The sequence below is a fragment of the Triturus cristatus genome, chromosome 8 (assembly GCF_964204655.1).
Source record: "Triturus cristatus chromosome 8, aTriCri1.1, whole genome shotgun sequence".
Lineage (NCBI taxonomy): Eukaryota > Metazoa > Chordata > Amphibia > Caudata > Salamandridae > Triturus > Triturus cristatus.
This window is the reverse complement of record NC_140591.1, coordinates 419,511,027-419,536,161: the sequence shown is the minus strand read 5'-3', so window position 1 is coordinate 419,536,161 and position 25,135 is coordinate 419,511,027. Positions and strand designations below refer to the sequence as shown.

Sequence of the window (25,135 nt, the reverse complement as noted above, 5' to 3'; positions counted from 1 at the left end):
CCACCCTGAGCCTGTTCGCCAGCAGCCGGCCACATCTATCCCCTCCCGTATAGTAGGCATGGTGCAGGCGCAAAGCCGCGTACTCCGCGCGGTCCATGTCCAGGGCCGCCAGGAGCTTCCTCGCCCCCTTGAGCTGCCGCCATATTCGGGGAGCCCCTGTCCTGCGGTGCATATGTTCCAGTTCGCGGACCCGCTGGGTGAGCTCCTCCCGCTTGTACCGCCGCTCCTTATTGTCCGCCGAGGAGAGAGCTATAAACTCCCCCTGAAGTACCGCCTTCAGAGCAGCCCACTGTGTCGCCCGGGAGGTATCGGAGTCGTCATTATGGGACAAATAGTCCCGAATTGCATTCGTCACGTGCGTGACTATCGCCTTCCTGTGCAGTAAGGTGTCCCGTAAACGCCAAACCCGCGGTGGGCACGAGATCGGCGGCAGGCAGAGCTCGGCGGTGACCGGGGCGTGATCAGACAGGGAGACCACCCCCATCTCCGTCGCGGTGGCTAGGGAACACACCGGCGCGGTGACCAGGAGATGGTCCAGTCTCGCATAAGTTTTATGTGCATGGGAGTAGTATGAATAGTCCCTGTCAGTAGGGTGCATGCGACGCCAGAGGTCATGGAGGTCCAACTCCGCCAGCTGCGCCTTACACCCGGCCGAGAATTCCCCAGTTTGCGGAGAGCGGTGGGCGGATCTGTCTAAGGCCGAATCAAAGACCATATTAAAGTCACCTCCCAGGATAATGTGCCTGTCCTGCGTGGCAGTGACGTCCTCCAGCGCTGAGCGTAAGAAGCGCTCCTGTTGTTCGTTAGGGCTGTACAGGGACCCCACCGTGAAGTGGAGACCCCCCACCCTGAACCTGTAGGCTAACAGCCTGCCTTTCTGTTCTGTGTGTTTGTGGAGGATCTCTCCCCTAAACTGCCTGGCTACCAGGATCGCCACCCCCGCCGTCTTAGTGTTGCTGGAGGAAAAGAGTTGTGTCGGCAATTTGTGTGAGCGGAGCCTGTGACAGTCCCGAGGCAACAAGTGCGTTTCCTGAAGGAGGCAAATGTCTGCTTGGGTGCTTTCTAATAGGGACAACACAGCGCGCCGTTTAACCGGGTTGTTGAGGCTCCGAACATTAAGTGTCACGATCTTAAGGGTTGTGGGCGGCATAGGGGAGGACAGAAGAGATAGCGCATAGCCTCCGCATACGCAGAGTCTGTCTCATGAGTGTCGCTGCCGCAGCCATAACCCCTGTGGTGCACTGGACGACCCCCCCTCCCCTCCCGGTTCCCCCCCAACTCCCCGGCCCAACCCCCAGGCTACCCCCTCCCTCCCTCTACCATACAGCCTGTGCAAAACCCCCCTAACTACCAACAAACAAACCCCCTGGCAATAGACCAACAACCCCTGACCCCCCCTCCCTCCCTCTTCCGACCCCAAACCCCAGCAAACCATAGTCCCAGTCGAGTCCCACGCGGGACAAGTCTGTGGTAAGTGACTTGAGTGGACGTCCAGCCACTGTCCCCTCCCCGCAGCCCCCCCCCCAGAGCCCCCAAACCTGCAGTATGAAGTAGGCTGTGATGATCTCCCCCCGGAGTGTTCTTACGCCGTCAGCACAACGTCGCCTGAGGCAGTGTCCCTGGCCACCCCGAGCACTGCGCCGGCCATGCCGGCCCTGATGGTGGGTGAGTCCGGCCTCCCGGAGTGGTCAGTGGAGCGCCGCCCCGACACCCGCTGCCAGCCATCTCTAGTAGAGCGCCTCCGGCGCAGCATAGTCGCGTCGTCTTCCGTCGCGGTGATGCCCAGGACCCCGCATGTCTCCTGCAGTGAGCGCAGTTGGTGCATAGTGCCATTCTACCGAAAGATAAGACGGAAGGGGTGACCCCAGGCATAGGGCGTTTCGTGCTCCCTGAGAAAGTCAGTAGCGATCTTGAATGCTTTGCGTTTCTGAAGTGTAATTGCAGATAAGTCCTGGTATAAAGCTACAGGGTGGCCTTGGAAGGTCAGGGATGGCCGCTTCTGCGCCTCAGCCAGGATGCGCTCCTTGAGCGGGAAGTCCAGAAGAAAGGCCAGAATATCCGGCGGTGGTGCCGACGCACGCCTCGGCGGCCCCACCCTGTGTGCTCTGTCGATCCGGATGGGGAAGTCCGCCGTCTCTCCCAAGATCTCCCTGAACAGGGCCTGTAAGTAGCCGGCAACGTCGGACCCCTCTTCCGCGGATGGAACTCCCCGGACCCGAATGTTATTCCGCCGGGATCTGTTTTCAAGGTCCTCGTTATGCGCCTGAAGATCGAGCTGTTGGTCCCGGAGGCGCAGCACCTCCTGCTGCAGCTGTTCAATGTCTTCGTCCCTCCTCTGGCCTGCACTCTCCACGGTGGCCACACGTTCTCCTAGGCCATCCACCTCTCTTCGTACCTCCCGCACCTCACCGGCGACCTCCTGCTTCAACGTTTGGAAGTCATCCCTGAGGGAGCTGAAGAGGGACTCCAGGAAGGATCTGGTGACCGGCTGCTCCCCCTCGCTTGCCTCCTGCGCACCCCTGGAGGAGTATGGCAACGGCTGCCCCCTGTCCGCTCTCTGGTGGTTCCTGCTAAGCATCTCGGGAAGAGTGCAGTCCCCCTTCTTGCCGCCTCTGGTGCCTGCCATTGTGAGGGGGAGGTAAGTCAGCCGGCTCTTCCTGTGTCTCGGGCGCTCGGCCTGCAGGCCCCAGGCTGCTCCGCTTATGGTGCCACGTGTCCCCTCAGGGATCGCAGGTCTCCCGGTCCGAGCCCCGCTCCGCCACCACAATCCTCAGGGGCTCGCAGGCTGCACAATGATGCGATCGGCCACTCTCTGGACCCCACAGGGGTGGCGCTACCAGGCGGCTGTCCGCCGGGGGCCCAGGCCAGGCCACAGGGATGCACACCAGCCTCGTCGCCTTCCCTGCACACCCGTCGCGCTCTTCCTCGTGCACTACCAGGCCCGTGACCTCTCCGCTGCCCCCTCTCTGGCGTCAGGTGTTCAGGGGGCTGTCCGCGGGGCCCCCAGCGGATTCCAAGACCCTCCGCTGCCGGGCCGGTGGCCCCTCCCACAGGCTCTCCCTCCGGAGTCAGGCCTTGCATCCCCACGGCCTAGTCCTCTCCACGCGGTCCACCGGGGGGGCCCACCGCTCTCACCCGCTCCCCCTGCCGCTACTCCTCACTGGCGCCGCTGGTTCTCGGCCCTGTCGCCGTCGCTCTCCACCTCTAGCGCCTATGTCTCGCCGGTAGGCCGCACCCCCGGCCAAGCGCAGTGGAATGGCGCAGGGTCCCGGGCCCGGCTCCGCCTCCGGCCGCCTCCAGATGTCCCCTCACCGTGAGGCTCCTCCGGCAACCCTCCTCCAGGCTTCGCCTGCGGGTGGAGTCGACCCGTGCCGCCCGATCCTCGTCCGTGCTCCGGCTACACACCGCGGTCCGCACCGGCAGGCCCCGGCTCTCGGCCCCGCCTCCGCGCCGCTCCGTCCCGTGCTCGCTCTTCTTGGGCTCCAGCGGTGCTGTCCGGGGGCCACACCAAGTCCCAAAGCGAGGCCGCCGATACTCCACCGCCTCCACCTCGATCTCCTTGCAAAACAGGTGGAGATTCTGCCAGAAAGCGCGGTCCAGGGGCCTAGGGTCTCGGGAGCTCACGGAGAGTGCGACCGCTCACCTCGCCATCTTGGCCACGCCCCCCCTGACATATTTTAAAGAAATTGAACACCTTCAGAGAGAATTATTGTGGATCGGGACGCCACGCATAGCCCTGGGCAAACTTACACTAAAATGGTATGATGGAGGCATCAGCTTCCCTGATATAAAGAAATATTACTGGGCGGCACACCTGGCTGCTATCAATCATGGCACATACGGTGGCCCTGATGATCCAGGCTACCGTATGGATAGGTGGATTCTTCCGGGAGGGAATTATAACAGATCACTCTATTCGAAACCAGGTCGGCCTCGTTTGACAGGCCCCACTGGTCACTCAATAAGTGTATGGCACGCCGCAAACAGATCCCTCGGATGGGAGGGTAAACTAATGTTGGCCCCTCCCCTGTGGGACTCCACACAATTAGGTAGTCTATGGACTTCGAAGGGGTTTGATAAATGGGACATGATCGGTATTTCACAAATTAAAGATATATGGGAGAAGGGCGGAGTGAAAACATTTGCCACTCTCCAAAGCCAACACGAGCTGGCTGATACTGAGCTTCTTCGTTACACACAGTTTCGCCATGCATTATAATCACTCCTTCCAAAGGGCTCCTCCCTCCCAGAATCATAACCGTTGGAGGATAGGATACTGGATGGCCATCTCCCAGAGAAAACCATCTCATTAATATATAAAAAATTATTATACAATATGGACGACCCCCTCTCCGTATTGCAGCAGAAATGGGTGGCGGATGGCTTAGAAATGGATGATGAGGACTGGCACGAGCCGATATCCTCCCCTCGGGTGGTGGCTATTCCGGCACAACTGAGACTAGTACAGCTTAAAATCCTGCATAGGATATATATGACTGGTCCCCGCCTGGTACAGATGGGAAGAACGGGAATAGGAGACTGTCGCAGGAGATGTGAGCAAATAGGCACCTTTATGCACATCATATCGGAATGCACCCATATTCAGGCATACTGGAGGGAGATACACAAAGTAATGGGGGCAGTACTTGAAATTGCTATTCACCCTGAAGCACGTAGATGCCTACTGAACGTATGGGAACCAACTGACTTAAATACCCATCAAACACAGTGGACCACTTTGGGGTTCATGCTAGCCAAGAGAAACATTGCTCAGGCCTGGGGAGCGGCAACCCCCCCCCACACTAGGGGCATGGGAGACGAGTATGGATTGGTGTATGTTCAGGGAAAAGACAGTATATACTGCACAAGGCTGCCCCAAAAAGTGGTCCCACATATGGACACTGCGGAACTTGTATCGTGGAGACATTTGTGCCCCCCCACCCAGAGCATTGAACTAGATGACCTGCTCCCTCCTTGAAAAGTCCTTACTGTGTATAAGGCTAATGATTATTGCCTCATTCTGTCATGCCTATATTGATATTGATCTGAATCTGTGATGACTTGTATGTCGATGATTGTTAATAAAAAGATTTATTAAACAAATAGAGTGGCTAAGTGGACAAAAAAACAATGGACTGGAATGCGTCCAGGTAATTATCACTGGCTGAGATTAATTCAAGCACTCCACCGACCACTTTGCTGTGTTGCATAAATGCAGCAATGCAGGGAGCATGGACCTCTCAGAGCTTTCTTTAAACTATATTCAAAGTTGAACTGATAGTGAGGGTTAACAAGGGAGGCTGTAGAGCACCACCAAGTGCTAGGCTGGATTGAGTGAAATGGCCTTGGACTGACATGGAAACAGAATAATGGTTGTCTATGGCTAGCAATGTGGTCCCTGAAATCTCTAAACTCGGTAGTTTAGACTCCCCTTAAAGAGGAACGTGTAAGAGAGTTGGGAAACAGTGAACAATTAAGTCACTTCATATTCAAATGAAGGGCAGTGAAACAGAATAGGATACACTCTGGGAACGTAGAGGCGATACCACCAAGCAATGAGAAGGTAAAACAAAGACCAGAAATGAAACTTCACGTGTCAAACTAGATGTGGACTAGGGTGGAAGTGATTAAAAGCACATATGAAAGTATGCTAAATGTTTTACACGTATGAGCATGGATTGTCAGACAGGACTTAAGAGTCACTTACATTATCTCCCCATCCAGTGCCCAAATGTGTCTTTTCCTGTAATGAGGAAGGTTTATGGTGCAAAAGTAGTCACAGTAGCCAGAGATTGGTCAGGGTCTCAAGATTCTGTTGGATGGTATCAGACATTTACACCAAATTTGAACAACCATGAAGATGAACTCATTCCAAATTCAAATGTTGCATCTAAGGTAATGTTACAATGTCCAATGTTGTATTCCTGAGATCATGTATACTCAAAGTGAGGTGTGTATCAGCAGAAACAGGGCCAGCTTTAGGGCAGTGCAACCGGTGCAGCCTCATTTGGCACTGGCCTTAGGGGGCGCTGTGTTTAGAAATACCATGGGTTAAAAGCACCTGCTGCAAAGGTCCTTGTGTATCCAACAGTTTTCAGGCAACAATACAAATGGTAAAATAACACTGGTGATTAATATTCCTGCTAGAGAGAGAGCAGAGTTTTGTCCACAGAGAGTTTTCACTCATCATAATACAGTGCAGAGGGTTAATATGCCGGCTGCAAAGAACGTGTACCATGCAGATCACAGAACTGTATTTTCTGGATTGGGGCTAGGTGTCAGCAGCTCCATACAGGATGTGCATAACTGGGACAGTGCAGTCCACCAGGAGACAAGGGGAAGGGCAGGTAAAATGTTTCTCAGAATGGGCCACCAGCCATTGACCACCATATTTTAGCTGTAGCTCCGTCCAGTACCAAAGATTATTCTTTCTCTCACTCTCAATTTAGCCCTTCTACTTCTTTTCTCCCTAGAATTACCAACTCTCCCTCCACCTATCCTGCATTATTGTTTCTCCCTCATTTTTCAATACAATGGCACATTGGTACTAGATCCGTTGGCCTGCTTGGGCTGTGCTGACAAGTCGGGTAACCAGTACCAGGGTACAGTCCATTTCCCAGTTGGATAGCACTGTGGCCATTATGGTTAGAGGGTAGGGAGAGGTCTGGCTCTACTATGCAAATACGCGTTATGTTAGAGGAAGCATTCTCTACTCAAAGTCATCACTCCAACCCTGCATCTATCCCTGCTCCCATGAACTGCTACTCTTTGAACTTCATGCTAATGCTGGACCATGAGCAAAAAAGATTCTTTGTCCGTCTTGCTATTCAACGACCCATGGCCAAGCCCAGTTATGGAGCAGGAAGTTGGACTGCCTTTAAAAGCTGATACAACAGAAACAGACTGACAATGGGGGGACACACTAGCGTGGGAAGAACACAAAGAAAAAATGAGAACATAGGATAAGGAAGTATAAGGAGAATAAATTAAAGCAAGAGGGGAACAGAAAATGAAAAGTAAAGAGTGCAAAAAACGTCAGACGCAGCATTGGTTGAAAACAAATCAGACATAGGCAAAGCCAATCGTTCTGACTCTGCGAGTGCTCGTGGTTCCCCAAAATTGACTTTTCCAATACTGGATGCAAGGATGGAGAAGGCCTTTTATTCCACCAGGCATTTCCCCGACAGGTTTTGAAAGCCCTGGGCCGCTCCTGGTGCCTCTGTCTTTTCCTCCAGCTGCTCGAGGCTAAATGCAGCAGGCATAGGGAGGCTTCAAGAGAGAGAGATAGAAAGAGTGGGAGGGAGGAGAAAGGTAAAAAGAAAGAGACCAGAGAGGGAAAAGTGCGAGAGGAGAGAAGAGCAAGAGAAAGATGGATGGGAAGAGAGAGTTAGAAGGAGGAAGCAAACACAGTGGGCTGGTTTGATCTTTTTTGCCAGGGTTGCCATTGTCTCCTCAGTCTTGGTCTGGTTAGATGCATTTAAAACTAGCCACAATGGCAAAGCACAGAGGAGAACGGTTTGTGACTGCATGTATGACGAGTTCATGCATATGAGGCACCGGCCATTTAAAGCTCTGCGTTAACCTCGTTGAGAAGCAGTGTTTCCAATCCTGCCACTCTGAGGCACGCTAACAACAGTTTCGGACTAAGAGAAAGAGGGGATACAAGAATACACCATAAAAGAGCCAAAGTGAGAATTCAGCCTAAATCTTTTACTATTTCAAGTGCACTGTGTGTCTACGACTAAAGTTCATTATTTGTGCTTATTGTGCTTGAGAGAAATCCTAGTTACCACTTTACACCCTGCATTACTACCATTTAAAAGTGACAATTTAGATATGTTCAAAAACAACATCCCTCAGATGTACATGAAGCATATCTATTGATGATTTATAAGATGAAGTAACTGCAGGAAAGATAGAGGAGAGAAATGGCGCGTTTCCCATGATAGGATTTTAGCTCCAGAGGGTCAGGTTCTAGTACAGTTTTTAACAACTGAGTAGTGATGCACCGGTAGCGTGACCATGATGTCAGTAACATTAGGCGTTTTGCAAGACCATACTTTCTTCCCATAAAAGGGGAAGGTAACAGGGAATCTGATGTAAACGAAATGGAGGTAAAGCAGCGACTAAGTGAGCAAGGGAATCCAGAAGAGATTGAAGCACTTTGTGGCGCTCCACTTAAACAGAAGACTAATATAATAAAACATGAACAGTTATGTATTATCAATGTTCATAAATGAGCAGAATTGATTGCCCCTTTCATAAGCGGTGTGAGTGCCTTAAGTAATGCCTTTACACTTAAATCAAATTTTTAATCAGGGTCTCCGCAGGCGACGATATTTTGTCATTACTTGCAAAAACTTGAACGACAATGGAAAATATTTTTAAAAGATGCCATTAAATTTGAGTTTCAGTCTGCCATTAAGTTGCTTAAAACAGAAGAGTTTCTTAATAAATGCAAAATGACTCGAAAAAAAACATTTGCAAATAAAATCTTACCTTACAGTCCTAAATGACAGGTAATGGTAAATTAAAGCACAGTACATCTTTAATTAAATATATTTTCCTGAACTAATGACAACTCGCGTGAACCGCCAAGTGCACCACGGCGTAATCCAGTTTCTCATTTCTTTGCACATGTATTCAGCCATGAGAGCATCACACACTTAGAGACACACACTAGTTAATGCACTTTAAGTCAAGTATTTCTATTTGTCTTTGAACGTTCAATATCAAAAGATGTGGGCAAGAAGAAAAACACTACTATCCAAAAATAGCCCATGGCATCCTCAGAATGCTGATCAACCAATACAAATGAAACATTCTGATTTTTAAAATGAGATTTTAACTAATTTTTCTGATTGGTTTGTCTTCCTCTTATTTTCTTTGCTAGTTACACGGTCTGGGCATTAAAAAGCAATTTAATGATCTAACCATTTAGGAAAAGTGTATATTTTTACCTGAAATCAAGGAAGATTTGAGAATAGTTAGATTTCCCTTAAGGCCTTGAAGACTTCCCAGAAACATTGTAATATCACGCTGGGCATGCCGGACCTGCTCCTCTTTGTTCAATGCTTTCTGACATAAAGTTGACTTGTTGGCGCCATCTCCTTCCCACATTTTCTCCAAGATCTTGAACTCAAACTGGTAAACGGCAGTGAATAAATTATCCACATAAAAATCCATCGCAGAGACTGCAGACTGTGGCAAGATTATTTTCACAATGTTTACATCAGCCTTGTCAAGTTTTTGTTTAATAGAGTACAATACGGCAGCCTTACTTGAGTTCCACACAACCTCAAATCCATGTTTTAAGACTTGGAAGTTCTTTGCTGCCTTTAGAATGGTTTCTTCTTGACTCCCATTCCTTTCAGGTCCCAGGATCTGAGAGCACATGATGTAAACACATTTTGTGCAGTTTCCATAATTTTCATCAGCACACTTGAAAACATTCAGCATACAATTTGGATCACAATAAAAATCAGAGTTCCATCTTATGTCGAAAACGTCGATCAACACTGCTTCTGCCATGCTTGTCTTCAAGGGATTCAGCGGATTATTAAACTCTGACGTGAAAAGAAAATAATTATAACGATTATGATTCTGTAAATTTGAAAACAAACAAGCCAAGTAAACAGCGTATTTCTAATGTAAAATAATCTTACTGAAATTATCCAGAGGGTGATTTTTTTTGGACCGTGTTGCAATGGCATAAACTATTTTTCACCTTTCATTGTGGAACATGTAACCTGTCATCTTAACAGTACATGAAATATGCGTAAATGTCTTCCATAGTTCCCCTCTCCTTCCTATGATAAAAATCTTGTGTTTCCTTATAATCCTACTTATGCAAACTTTGCATTTCAGGGTAACCAAACTTCATTCTTTTTCTACAACGTGTTGTTATCCTTCCGGAGATGTAACCTTCAGAAGTACCCTTATTCCAAGTTGTATTTCCACACCTTCTGATGCATCACTATGCGAAATATAATACACATCTGAGCAGTGGTGGCTGCTATGGTTTAAAAGTGATGGGGCACATCAAAAATTACAAGGAACCTTTTTAAAATAAACTTACCTTTAATGATCTTCTGCAGCACATCACGTGTTCAGCTCAGCTGCAAATACACCCAAAGATCCTACTGTAACATGTACCATGAGATCAGGCAGCCATAAGCTCTTTGTGAAGCTGTTCTTAAATTGACCTACTGGTGGGTGATGATACTGGTGGCTTGGGAAAGCACTAATTGTGTGTAGTTGGCACTTGGTGCAGGCACAAATTTACTGCACAAATTTACTGACTTGGTAGGGCCTCAGTTAATGGTTTGGGGCTGTATCTAGCCTTCTGGTCACACAGTGTAAGTGGTGTACATCGGTATCAGTTCTATTTTGGAACATTTTTAATTCAGTTCCTTATTGAGCCAATTGTAGTGTGAGAGGTGTCCTTTCAATTAATCAATCAGTAGATTAGTAGAGCACTACTTGTCTCTCGTGAGGATATCCAGGCTCTCGGTGCTAACTTATTGCGCAGCTACCAGCCTGGGGTCGTTCTTTTTCTTCTTCTTGCATCACAGCTCTGTGCTCATATAATCAGATATGCCCTCTGGTAAGACAAAGATTTGTAGCTAAATCTACAAAGTATCTGCTAAGGCTCCAAGAATAACTACTGTAAAATAAGAAATGTTAAAAGACACATTAGACAATATTTGGTCCTGATGGCCATGGCCAGGTCCCCCACTCTGCCAGTTTAGGTAGGTCCCATGGGCACCAAGGATTTCGGCTCTCAAACACCTGTCCACTCTTTTATCCATCTCAAGTACTGAGGATGCTCTCTCAGCACTGGTTGCAACAGTCACTTGACACCATGTTGGCTCTTGGATCCATTTCAACATTCAGGTGTTACCACCTATTTCATGGTTCTAAGACATTCTGCAATAATTCTTGGCTGTCTAGCAGTCTCGCCACTTTGGGAACTGTGTGCTAGCCCTACAGGACTGCACTGATGTCCATAACTACCAAGACAGGCAGGCTGAACCTGCCCCTTCTTAGGTTGGTGTCCAACAACACAGTGGGTTTAGTTTTATCATAGCAACGACAGCTTTTCTGAGGGTAATACACCATTATGGCAATCAGAGACATTTAAAATGGGAATACGGGACCTTTGCTACCTCTCTTATTCCACCGTATTTAGATGGAAGTGATTTTTATTGACCTGCAAGATGATGGAAGTCTGTGAGTGTTGTTCTTTAGATTCATTGTATACTAAATCTTTATACACTAAATGTTATCTGCCCAACAATAAGGCATGATTAAATAATCACAGTGCTATACTAATTGGTACAAAATACAATTTCTAAACTTTTACATAAAAGCATTCAAAGATAATAGATGGGAGAGATTTTGAAACAGGTCAATTGGAAAAAGCGTAGTAAAATGAAGCATCATAAAACGGGTGGCAAGCGTTTGAAGAAGAGCTGAACCTTTTTGTTTTAGAGGCAGAAAGGGCGATAAATGAAGAATTATGTGTGATAATATCAGCTATTCTTCTTCCGAACTGTAATACCCTTCCACAGTATGCTGTTTCAATGTACGCTCTCTGGTGACTCTCCACTCTGTACCTCATTGATGGCTTAAATCCACTTTCTTCAACATATCCACAGACCGAATGTTACCATCCACCCTAGTACTTCATCATCCTGTTCTACAACCTCCCCAGTCTTGTCATGGCTTTAATGCCAGCGTTCTCATTGTCTGTTGCCTGTTTGCCTGTGGACAGCTCTTGATCTGAGACCCAAAATTCTGTATTATAATTATTCTAACCTCAGTATTATTATTGTTTTATTACTGAAAGAGGTATTTAGTATTGTTTGATTCATCTACACGCTAGGTAAACTGGGTTTCTTGTTCTAGAACTTTTTTTGTATTAAATTTGGTATTATAACTGTATTATCTTATGATTTCTTTCCTGCTGCCTATTGTGAATTCTAATCACATATTGTTGGATTGGTGTCTCTGGATGTATGCACATATGTATGTGGTTTTTGCACAGCGACAACATAAACAAGCATTAAAAATGCAACAAGTCTCGCCTTTTATTAAGTTAAAGTCATTTGCTTTGCTATACAATACCATTAGCAAAGCAAATGGCTTTAACTTAATCCAAGGCGAGACCAATTGCATTTTCAATGCTTGTTTTATTGCTGCTTTTAGGTCCAAAGCATCATCACCGAAAGGAGCACATTAACAGCATCTTGTGATTCTGGGCAAATCACTTAATCTCCCCCTATCTGCAAGAACAAATGAATGTGTCCTTGTGTAACGTAACTGGTGCTCATGTAAAGCGCTCCCATACCATCGTGTTGAGTTCACGCTATATAAATCTGCAATATAACACGCACTTCTTTATTTGCTAGGCATTGACAGTTGGGTGGCATATTCCTCCACAGTATTGGCTTTGCCAGTGTTTTTTTTTTTATAGACAAGGCATGCGACAACGATCGCATCTTCTATGAGTGACTCTCTCTGAATTGTTCTTCCCAAACGTCAGTCAGTCCAAACTCCATCACTTTAAAAACTCCAAATAAAGCAAAGATTGTCGCTTGTGAAATAGTGAAATAGTGTGAAATGCCGAGAACGGAACAGCGCCGCATGTGTGGGGTATGTCCTGCCCGGAGGAGCGCATGCACTGGGGCATGGAAGGGGTTAACATTCATTCCAGAAGTCCGGATTCATGTGCTGATAATATGGTGAACTGTAGGAGACGTTCAGCGGCTGCATTCCGAGCTTTGAAGACGGCATGCATGTGCTGGTACCATCTTGCGCTGAGGGTGCCATGCAGCGCCGCATTCCTAGCTTCGAAGAATGCATACCTCCGCGTCTCTTTCCAGCCATAGGGCCACTTTGATTGCCCATATGTTTCTAATACCTGCAGTTCCAGCTGCTGCTTGCTTGGGCTCCTCAGCACTGACATTTGCATGCATTAGGCAGGGGTTTGGTTGCACGCATAGGCGACTATGGTAAGCTTTCTTCTCCCAGGAAGCTAGGCTGTTTTCAACCAGTAACTCGGATTACATGACTTGTGCAATGGGATGCAACTATCTACCCTATAAATCCCATCCAGAGGAATGTATTCCTCTTATCGCCCCATGAATATGCTCACAGCGTCGGAGCAGTGCAGTTTGCGGTCACTCACCCTTCAAACTGTTGTGTTGACATGGAGCTCAAAAAAGACAAGGGAGGTCGGCCGGTCTGGCGGGCAGTACACGGGCTCGCGCATGGTGGCGTGCTTTCACTTTAAACTGAGTTTAAAGTGAAAGCACGCCGTGAAAGCACGCATGTTTAACAAGATGGCGGCGGACTGTCCACTGTCCTTACATGCACGTGCATACTGTTAGGTTTGCACAAATGGTGAGAGTAGCCATCTTTGTCCATCCCTGCGCGTGCATGTAAGGCTTTGGCAGAATCAATTGCAAAAGGTCTCTCTGACGAGCGCAGCGCATGCGCTGCTTTTCGCCAGGCGAGACCTAACAAAAAGCTGTGAAGCACTCAACATCTTTAAAGGCAAAGATAAGTCAATGAGAGATTAGAAGGGACGCAGGGTTCGTGTTAGTTATGATGTTGAGTTCTTTAAAGAGTAGTGCCTTCAGATTTTTCATAAACTGTGGCAAGGTTATAGCAGTCCTGATGGATACAATGAAGTTGCTCCAGATCCTAGGTGCATAATGAAGGAATGGCGGGTTGATTGATAGACAGATGGCCAGGGGGGAGAGGGAGGGGGCAGTTGTGATATATTTATAAATGATGCAGCTGGTTTTGAAGATGGTTCTGCTGTGTGACAAGTAGAGCCAGTCGAGTACCATCATGGGGAGGGGAGGTAATGTGGTCATATTTCTTCAGGCCCTTGAAGAGGCATGCTGTGGCATGTATAATACCCTAAATGGGGGCCTAATGTGGAATTTGAAAGGTATAGAACAGAAAGTTGCCAAAATCGGCTTGAGGGTATTTGCAGTAGTTCTGTAGTCAGTTTCTGGGAGAATTCTTTTTACCTTCTTTAGCAGAGGGAGCTGGTACCAAATCCTCTTGTTACAATAAAGTGAGAATGAACCATTTCAAGAGGTAGTCCAGAAAGAATTGTGGGACAGTCTTACTCAAGTTATTCATGACAGGAAAACTATTTCCCATTTCTTCTTTTCAGAGGATCTCCCTATGACACTACTGAAATCTGGGTGTTACTTCTTCTCAAAAGACCTAAAAGCTTTTTTGAAATGTGGACCTTTGCTCTTTGTGACACAAATTTTCTTCTAGCTCACAACTAAGGATTTTCCCAACTCACCTGAACTGCAGGATTGGTCGCCCCAGCATAATAAGACTACAACTGTCACTGTCCACTGCCCGTGGTTCTGAAGGCGTGGCGAGTCTCTTATTTAAAGATGGCGTCATGCGCACACTTCACTCCGATAAAAGACATGGGCGCAACCAAGGAAACGGTTGGTCATTTTGAGCAAAAAGAAACTGAAAATTACTAAAAAGAAGGAATGAATATGAGTGTTTTTCGTTTTACGTAGACTTTGTGTGAACTGTTTATTAATTCTTAGTCTTTGTTCATTTTGAATCCAAATTTCTTTCTTATTCATTACCTTAATTATCCTATTAAAATAACTGTGACTTTTGAAATGAATATTTTTCTTTTGAAAATGTACATTTTTGCCTTCCAACAGGTCTCTCAGCTTTAGAAGCAGATGTCTTTGCCCGCTGTTAAGCTACCTCTCATAAGCATGGGTAGTGGGGTGGCAGAATCTGCTTCTCTGGTTTCTTACTTTATACACTACCTAGACTCTCATACCTCTAATTTAATGGGGTAGAGAATGTCATCCATACAGAAAGTTAATATCACACTGAAAAGTAAAACGCATTAGGGGCATTTAACATGCTGCAACAGCATCTTTCAAAGAACATTTTACTGTGAAAGTTTGCCACATGCCAACTCACGTGTGGACATGGTAAAGATGTAGACAATTATTACTTTTCTAAATTATCACTCATTTCCTAGATTTTAGGCGCGTAGGTTCTTCAAAGAATAAGCTTCAATCCCACTTCATCTCTTTGCACACGGAATTTCCAGTGAGTGTTCAAGCGACAATTAAAAGACACACACACTGTAATGTTTCCCTTTGCTAGTTCTTTATGCCTTAGCTATGCTATGACTTTTTAAAAACATTGCGAAATGGCAATTTTTCACTAGTATTTTTAGGTCCCAGAATTTCATCAAAAGAATTTGCCACTACGTGAACACCGAGAGCCAGTCATCACTGGACACGAAAACAAAAAAAGACATTGTTTTCACAAGACAAATAAGGAGTATAGCAAGGGTGCCAGGGGCACTAATGCAAGCTAGGAAATTCACCCCCAACTCCTGATTCAGTCTTAAAAGGCTGCCATGATGGATCTGCAGTGGAGCCCTTAAACCACTGAACCCTTGTGTCACTACACCTGCTGCACCATTGATATCAATACAGTTCCTACTGTGGTGTCTGCCAGTCTCCTCCCTTTTTAGAAGTGTAAGTACTATCCATTTCTTTGAAGTAGTGAGACCTGCCCTCTGATGAGCAACAACCAGGCTTTAGGCAGGTGCCATAGTGTATCCTCAAGCATTCCATGCTTAAACTTTCTAATGGCCCAAACGTTTCACTAATAGCAAATTTGCAACGCAACAGATAGACAATCACAATAAATAAAACATAAAGATGTGTACTAAATAATAGAGTATTTAAAAAGTCAGGCAGGCCTTACAGTCAAATGTCTCTTTAGGAAGCAAGGGAAGGCATATAGCAGCTTTGTCTGTTCTACTGATTTAAGATCCTTAAACTGCAACAGTGTGACGGGTTATTTGATTAAAAGTGAGCTCAATTTTTAATGCAAAAGATCAAGGTGATCTTGATATGTACCCCCACACTCAGATCATTACACATGTATCTGTAACTGGGGCTAGGAGACACTGTTACTTTGCTTTATCATGTTGAGCTATATTTTGCCTTTTATGTTATGTGCTGTTATAAAACAACCCCTGTCACCAGCCGATTGGACTACGGTAACTCTCTCTACGTAGGAATCACCTTGTTGCTCCTCAGGAGACTGCAAACTATACAGAACTCAGCAGACAGACTCATTCTAGACCTCCCTAAAAGGACCCACATCACCTCTACCTCAAGAAGCTCCACTGACTCCCCGTTCAGAGGAGATGCCAGTTCAAGATGTTGATCCACACCTTAAAGGCCCTCAACAACCTGGGACAGCTTACCTCAATCGGTGACTGAACTTCCACCTTCCCTCCAGACACCTGTCCTCTGCCTAGCTCTGCCTCACCCAAACCCCCCGCATCTGCCACAGCAACAGTGGAGGACGTTCCTTCTCCTGCCTCACCTCGAAATGCTGGAACGACCACCCTCTTCACCACTGGACCTCATGCTTCCTCCTGGAATTCAGAAAAGGACTCAAGACCTGGCTATTCAGCTGAGCCCCTCCAGCCACACTCCAAGAGCCTAGATACCCTCACGGGTGATTAGCCGTGCTATACAAATCCAGATTGATTGATTGATTGATTGGTACTTTTTTGTCTATGTTAAATAATGTTATCATGTTATTTTAATGTAACATTATATTGTTTTAAATTCTGTACTTTGCGTGATCTTACTTTGTGTTATTATATGAGTTTTGTGATGTGTTTTGCAGGGGTGTTATATGGTCATAGTTTTGTGTAGCATTGTGTAGTTATTATGCTTTGCCATAGCATTTTATGTTCAGTTGTGCTATTTTAGTTGTGTTGCATTATCTATGTACTATCTGAAGGCAGGGTTAAAAGTGCAACGTGTACAAAAATGTAAAAAAAGGATTCCATAGGTTAACTGGTTTTGATTCAAGGGTTTTATATTTACCCTGGACCCCTTGCTGCTTTCCACCGCCTCGATTTTGAGCTCCTTTGTAAAACCTGTCGCTAGCCGTTCACGAGACCCGCAGCTGCATCTTTTTCATTTGGACCCTGACCATCTCTTTCCCACTGAACCTTAAGCTTTCTTCTTCCACTATGGAGCCTTGGGTTTTCCTCCATGTGTTCTGTGTGCTGTATATGCAACCTTGTGATGCCTTGGCCTGCCACCCTCCCTTGAATCCTTTACTGTGCCCTCCACCTTGAATGGTGTGCTACTTTTGACTCCCTCCCAATAATGCTAATCATTGGGTAAGGAATAGAAACTTGCACTGATATTGGCCATGATGTTCTTTTCTGCCTGCATGGTGATGAATGGAACTGTGCACTGCAGACTGCCTTGTGGCATCTGTCTGATGCCTTAAGTGGTACATGTTCTCCCTTTCAACTGAGGCTTCAGAAAATCTGTTACTTTGAAAGGGGGTGTTCAATTGGCTAGGAAGGTCATGGCTATGACAGATATTCAGTATATCCACTTAGACATTTACACACAACTATTCCAAATTAAACTCCATTATATAGTCAATGGGAATCCCACAATCTAGTATGGATCTCGTACTTCTGGACAATGTTGCACAGTCCTGTTCTATGAAAAGCCAAAATACTTACCATCTCCAAAGCTTGTTTCCTCTCTGCTGTGCACCTTTCTGACACAGAACCACCCTTCACTCTACCCACATGTGGCTCCCCTTTGGCTGCTAGGAGGCCATGTGAAAATTCTTGCCCATGATGCACCTTCCCCACATTTGTAAAGGAAACTGAAGATTTTTGAGGGCGCAGCTATGCATCACAATAGTGCAACTATGTTACTCAAATAGGCATTATGTCAATTCACCATACTAAAGTATGTTTTGAAAAGTATTGCTTTCATGGCCTGCTCCTGTCAGACATGTATCTCTTTGTGGTGGTTTGGACTGGATTCAGGCTCATTTTTGGGAATCAGTGCTTGATTTCCAAGCAAATATTAACAGCACGTTTTACCTCACCTCAGTGTTTTTACTAGTTCATCCCTTGTTTTGCCTTTAGAGTGAAGGCATGACAACACGCGCCTTTACTTTGGAGGCAGTACATTAGGAGTCTTTTCATCGCAGTTAAGTTTTACTACACTTACATTAGGAGTGAGCACTTTTTTGCATGGGGCATTACTTTGCAGCTAAATATATGAAAGCATCATAAAATATATAATATTTTATGCACTGAACCTTTACACATACATAAACATATACATACATATATATATATATATATATATATATATTCGCTGAAAAAACCATAGGTTTCAGGGGCGTTATAGTTAGCTGGACATTTCCCTCGTACAAAACCCTAGAAATTCCCCTGTTATAGTTAGTTCAGCCAACTATAACTCGAGCCCCCGCAATGCACTGCTGATGACGTCACATATTACATCACTCATGACATGGTCAGTGACATCACTGATGACATCACTGACGCGTTTTGGGACCCCCCTTTTTTCTCGGCCCCTGCTTGACGAATCACCGCGAAACTTTCAGGGTAGGAGCGGACCGGAGCTGGCCAAAAGTTTGGAAAATTTTGCGAAGATTCGTCAATCGGCGCCAAAGATATTCCCAATAGAATGTTGCGGATTTCCTATGGAAAATAGGTCCTAACTATAACTATCTACTGGTGACCGCCAGTAGATAATATATATATATATATATATATATTTTTTTTTTTGTCCAAAGCATCCTCGAATGAAAGCGCACTCACATATCAGCTACATTTCAAGGCAGAACTGCATTTATTCATGTACAAGGTGAGTACTATAGCCTTACGCGTTTCGGGGCTCCAGTCCCCTTGATCACAGGCAGGTGGACATGTAATGGGGCAGATTATTTAAGCAAGCATCTCCAGCACGTGACTTTTTAAAGCTCTTCAATTGGCCACATTAAATTACAACAAAATGCTGCATGCTGGTAACGGAGGTCCATGACGTTTAGTAACGTTTAAAATATCTTGCTCTCAGTATTACCTTTAGTAGGCTCGGTCCCATTACATTATTTCGTCCATTTCACAACCCTCCAGTGGGCCCTTGACAGAAATTGCAGTCTTTTTTCAGCCAGCTGGTATTCCATAAACCGGAGACTTCGAACATTTCCTGTGTCTCCAGATGGCCCTCAGACATTAGAGGCGGTGCGCTTCCGCGGCTGGAATGCAGCCGCATCAATCATTTTTTTGTCCAAAGCATCCTCGAATGAAAGCGCACTCACATATCAGCTACATTTCAAGGCAGAACTGCATTTATTCATGTACAAGGTGAGTACTATAGCCTTACGCGTTTCGGGGCTCCAGTCCCCTTGATCACAGGCAGGTGGACATGTAATGGGGCAGATTATTTAAGCAAGCATCTCCAGCACGTGACTTTTTAAAGCTCTTCAATTGGCCACATTAAATTACAACAAAATGCTGCATGCTGGTAACGGAGGTCCATGACGTTTAGTAACGTTTAAAATATCTTGCTCTCAGTATTACCTTTAGTAGGCTCGGTCCCATTACATTATTTCGTCCATTTCACAACCCTCCAGTGGGCCCTTGACAGAAATTGCAGTCTTTTTTCAGCCAGCTGGTATTCCATAAACCGGAGACTTCGAACATTTCCTGTGTCTCCAGATGGCCCTCAGACATTAGAGGCGGTGCGCTTCCGCGGCTGGAATGCAGCCGCATCAATCATTTTTTTGTCCAAAGCATCCTCGAATGAAAGCGCACTCACATATCAGCTACATTTCAAGGCAGAACTGCATTTATTCATGTACAAGGTGAGTACTATAGCCTTACGCGTTTCGGGGCTCCAGTCCCCTTGATCACAGGCAGGTGGACATGTAATGGGGCAGATTATTTAAGCAAGCATCTCCAGCATGTGACTTTTTAAATTGGCCACATTAAATTACAACAAAATGCTGCATGCTGGTAACGGAGGTCCATGACGTTTAGTAACGTTTAAAATGTCTTGCTCTCAGTATTACCTTTAGTAGGCTCGGTCCCATTACATTATTTCGTCCATTTCACAACCCTCCAGTGGGCCCTCGACAGAAATTGCAGTCTTTTTTCAGCCAGCTGGTATTCCATAGACCGGAGACTTCGAACATTTCGCGGAAGCGCACCGCCTCTAATGTCTGAGGGCCATCTGGAGACACAGGAAATGTTCGAAGTCTCCGGTTTATGGAATACCAGCTGGCTGAAAAAAGACTGCAATTTCTGTCGAGGGCCCACTGGAGGGTTGTGAAATGGACGAAATAATGTAATGGGACCGATCCTACTAAAGGTAATACTGAGAGCAAGACATTTTAAACGTTACTAAACGTCATGGACCTCCGTTACCAGCATGCAGCATTTTGTTGTAATTTAATGTGGCCAATTGAAGAGCTTTAAACAGTCACGTGCTGGAGATGCTTGCTTAAATAATCTGCCCCATTACATGTCCACCTGCCTGTGATCAAGGGGACTGGAGCCCCGAAACGCGTAAGGCTATAGTACTCACCTTGTACATGAATAAATGCAGTTCTGCCTTGAAATGTAGCTGATATGTGAGTGCGCTTTCATTCGAGGATGCTTTGGACAAAAAAAAAAAATAATAATAATATATATATATATATATATATATATATATATATATATATATATATATATATATATATATATATATATATATATATATATATACATATTTATGTATATATAAGTAGCCATACAAAAATACAAAAAGAAAAAATGGGATAAAGATTAAGTACATTACAAATATAATCGAAATGGTAAAATTACAGTTCAAAATATTACTTTAGTAAATAATTAATATCAAATTAATAAAAAGGGAACCTAACAAAGACAACAAACACATATATATGGACAAATATATACTTACAAGTACATATTCCATATAATATTCTTTAACTAATAATTTTTTTTTTATGTACTGGTTGATGCCTACACTTCTTAAAAGATAAAATTAATCTAAACAAAGTTAAAGAAAAAAGTATAAAAAAAATATATGTTTATACATGTAAACATACAGACATATCTGTACACACACCCATATACATATATACACACACACATGTAACACACACACACATACAAAACAACATATTCATTATAAAAACATAAACCATCAAAGATGCGATGTAAAGGTACTCCTTATGTAATGGCTTCAGAAGTAGTGGCCACAATATACTGATTTGCAAAGGAATGACCTACAACAATTCGGCCTCTTGTCTCTCATCTCAAACTACCCTTTACATGAATTAGGCTTTATGCAATTGTGTTTCCTTGTTGTTCGCTGCAATCAGCAGCATGGCTTTGATGGTTCCAGTAACCTGGCCTTACAATATATACCAATCTCTCTTTCATCAAATGCACACCCTTTACCATAAACATGTTCACCTCAATAGCCCGGATCTATTGGTTTTTCTAATGCTCGTTGTCGCTTTGTGCTGGCACATACTACCTGCTAGAGGCATGTAGTACTAGCTAAAAGAAGGGAGTAGAAAACACAACCACAATTTGATATCAGCAGTAAGTCTGCAGCAGTAGAAAAATGGGTGCAAATAGTGTTTGTGTCTGTTTTTATACTTCTATTAGGGTTTAAAGAAGCCCCTAAAAGCCTAAAAAGGTGTAGCGAGTTTGCATAATGGCTCTAACTTGGATCTGTAGCAGTGGCGGCTGGTGACATTTGGAAGTGGTAGGGCGTAAAAGTTGTTGATGAGTGTCGTGTTGCGAGAATTTTGAAAATAAGTGGGAAAATAGTGCATTTGAAAGTACATTTGATGAAGCAAGATGGTTTATGAAGCAATTGTGACAGTGTAGATTTGGAATATTGAACTATTAAAAATACTCCATATTTACAATTAAAATTGCTTAGTTACTGATCGTAATGGCAGGTTACAAACAACATTACAGCAACAACAGAATATTTAAGACATCGGTGACAGCAAGTGTGTATAATAACAAACTTTAGGAGAACAAGAGAGCCATATAAACCACGAGAGGGATCGATTGAAAGGGGTTAGTCTGATAACGGATCAAGTGCGTGTCCGTTCACCTCACCTACCGAACGAATCGATTGATTTATCATTTAATTTCACCCTCACTTTGTCTTTCGTTCGGTCTGACTCAGCCGGTCTCTCTCGAGCCCCCAGCACCTGACTCATTTCTCCTCTATCTATCTAATTAACTAGCGGACACTGTCTGTCTCTAACCCACTCTTTCTCCACCTTTCTCTGTTGCCACATTTATAGACACACCCCTCACAGGCACACATGCACAACAGGCAGAACCATGCATCCACGCACGCCACACATACAATGTACCCACGCACACACGGCTCTGGACTGTCATTCTTAGGGCACCCGCTCCGTTCCCAAGTCCTCGGAGCTGACGTACCCAAGGGGGTTGCAATCACGAAGCATTCGGTCCCCCTAATCACTGACTTTGCCACTGCAAACCCTTCAGGCTCAAAGTACTAGAGGCACCAAGACTCCTAACTACCTTCGTGACGCACTATGTATGAACTGAGAAGAAGAGGGGGCGGGTGTGTGAAACGAAATCTATCGGGTTTTGGAACTGCGAGTTTGGTCGGCACCCACTTTGACATTGGACTCCTCAAAGGGTGGTACTGCACAGTCGCGGCCAGCATTATGGGCGGGGGGGTGGAAATGGGGTCGTCAGGTGGGGTATGGGGGGAGGCGGGAGGGGTTTAATAATTATTAACTTACTTCAAAATATAAATAAAAGTTTAAACTTTTAACTTACTGAGCTTCTGGATGGGTCCGACGACTTCCGACTCCCGCCGTCCGGTCCTGCGCTAATTCCTGCAGCTCCTCGTCAACTGAAAAGGCCGCCTCGCTCCTCGTCAACTGGAAAGGCCGCCTCCCTCCCTCCCTCCACCAATCTCAATGCTGGTGAGGCGCTGGGGAGAGCGCCCCAGCCGCGCCATTTTCTCCCGCATAGGGAAAAAGGAGAGTGGGCGGTCGTGCTAGAGGGCAGGGGGGGGAGTGGCTTACCCACTGTTGTGGGTATTGACTGTTTGGTAGGCTCAGGGCCGACGGCCAAACAGTCAGTACCTACAACAGTGGGTAAGCCACTCCCCCCTGCCCTCGAGCAGGACCCGCCCACCCTCCCGCCCCCAACCAAGCACAGAGGCACTTCTGGTTTCTCGCAATGCGAGAAGGCAGAAACATAAATGGTCGTTTTTTTACCATGTATGTTTCTGCCTTTCTCGCACCGCGAGAAAGCAGCGGGGCAACGCCCCAACACCCTAATGGGGGAGCCGCCACTGATCTGTAGATCTCAACAAGATCTCAGGTACTTCCACCCAGCTCCCTCCACCGATTAAACTACTATTTCCTACATTACAATGTCATACTCTAGCACACTTTGAGAGGTAAGTTTCTGTCTACTGCTTATTTATGTGTCCATTATATGGCTTGTTAACTCTACCATGTTTTCAGTCTGCTTTGCATAATGATATTCACTGATTCACTGATCCTTGAGCTTCATTTCCATTATCTGAAAAAAATTATAATTACATTGAAGAATAAAGGCCCAGGCTCCAAATGGGACCAACTGTATTAGCAGATTTGTTTTATGACAAGTTAGTTCTTTCTCCTGATCCTACGTTTTTGCCTAAGGTCAACTCTCCATGTCACTGTGACCAAGAGATTGTTTAGCCTGTTTTACAGTAGGAGGCCTCTGATCCCGACTCTTCTCTGCCTCTGTTGTGGTACCTGTTCTGAACATTTATCTCTCTAGATCCTCCGAGTTTAGACATTCTAATAGCCTTTTTCTCAATTTTGGTCCTGTGAAGAAGGGTGAAAATCCATCTTCCTCTACCTTGACCCGATGGCTGATGAAGGTTGTTTCCTCAGCTTATCTGGCTCAAGGTAGAGAAATACCTGGCGGTATCACAGATGACCGTACTAGAGATATGGTAGCTTCTTGGGCGGAGTAGTCGGGTGTTTATCTTAGAGACCTCTGCAGATCTGCTACATGGTCTTCGCCTTCCACTTGTATATCCCATTATAGGTTGCATATTGCTCAGGGGTCACAATTACATTTTGGTTCAGCGATCTTGAAGGCCACAAGATCTTCTTTATAGTCTTGTTTTTTGTGGTTTCACTGTTCCCCTTTTTGAATGTTCTTTATTTCCTAAACTTATCCTATGGGGGGGGGGGGGGGCTTTTTTCCTGGAGGTTTTTTGTGCTCCGGCTCTATTCTTAAAAATTAACAAATAAAGAATTTCTTCTTGCTACGTTTGTGTATCCCTTGTGGTTTTCCTGGAGCTGCTAAAAGAGGTTTTTGCATTGGCATTCCTCCACCAAGTAAGGAATGGGACGAGGAATGGAAGAAGAGGAGATAATACTCGTATTACTTACCAGTACATTTCATTACTATGATTCTTCCTTACTTGTTCCATTCCTTATGTCCCTATCTTTCATCAGTCTGTTTTTTGGGCTTTGTATTAAATAGGAGGTGTAGGGGGAAGGGCAGAGGTTATATGGATCATTTCCTTTAACCCTTTCATAGAAAGGGAAGAAACAGCTTTACAGTAGTTGATACAGGGGAGTGAATGGGCACACTCACTACACCAAGTAAGGAATGCGACAAGTAAGGAAGAATCGAAGCAATGAAGATTTCCGCTAAGTAACCTGAGCATTATCTACATATATTGGCAAAGCACTGTTGTGAGTCCAAAGCCAGCTCCTCCCCTCCACTGAAGGGTCTGTGAAAGGGCTGATACAGACATGAAGGAGCTTTCCACAGCCCCGTACAAGAAGCAGTTTTGTGCTCTGCAAATCTCTGAACAAATGTGTGATTCTCACTCGCAATGAGTGAGACTTGAGTTCTCTGCAAATGCTACATAAGAAGCCCCTTACTTGTCACCTAGAGGTAGGTCAGCAGCTGTGTGTATTTTACCACCTTGTTCTACCTGTGTTAACAGACAATTGATGAAGTTGGGAGTATTACATAGATCAAGCTGGGGGATAGGACAGCAATGCTGAGCAAGAATTATTTGAAGAACTAATACCACGAGGCGTAGCAGAATAATTGCAAATATGTATTTGAAAGTATCAAAGCGCTTTACATGACCACCAGTTGCATTACAGACGGACACATTCATTTTTAGACGCGGGGAAAGTAAAT

The 25,135-nt window shown here is 45.3% G+C and overlaps 1 protein-coding gene across 1 annotated transcript in view; it reads right to left on the bottom strand.

The window, feature by feature from the left end:
• Window positions 1-25,135, bottom strand: part of LACC1 (laccase domain multifunctional purine nucleosidase 1) — a 146,598-nt gene that overhangs the window by 120,949 nt on the left and 514 nt on the right. The window contains exon 2 of the mRNA XM_085621819.1: window positions 8,961-9,566. Coding sequence (XP_085477945.1) covers window positions 8,961-9,531 — 571 coding nt within the window. The 5' untranslated portion in view covers window positions 9,532-9,566. The remainder of the gene's footprint in view (window positions 1-8,960; window positions 9,567-25,135) is intronic.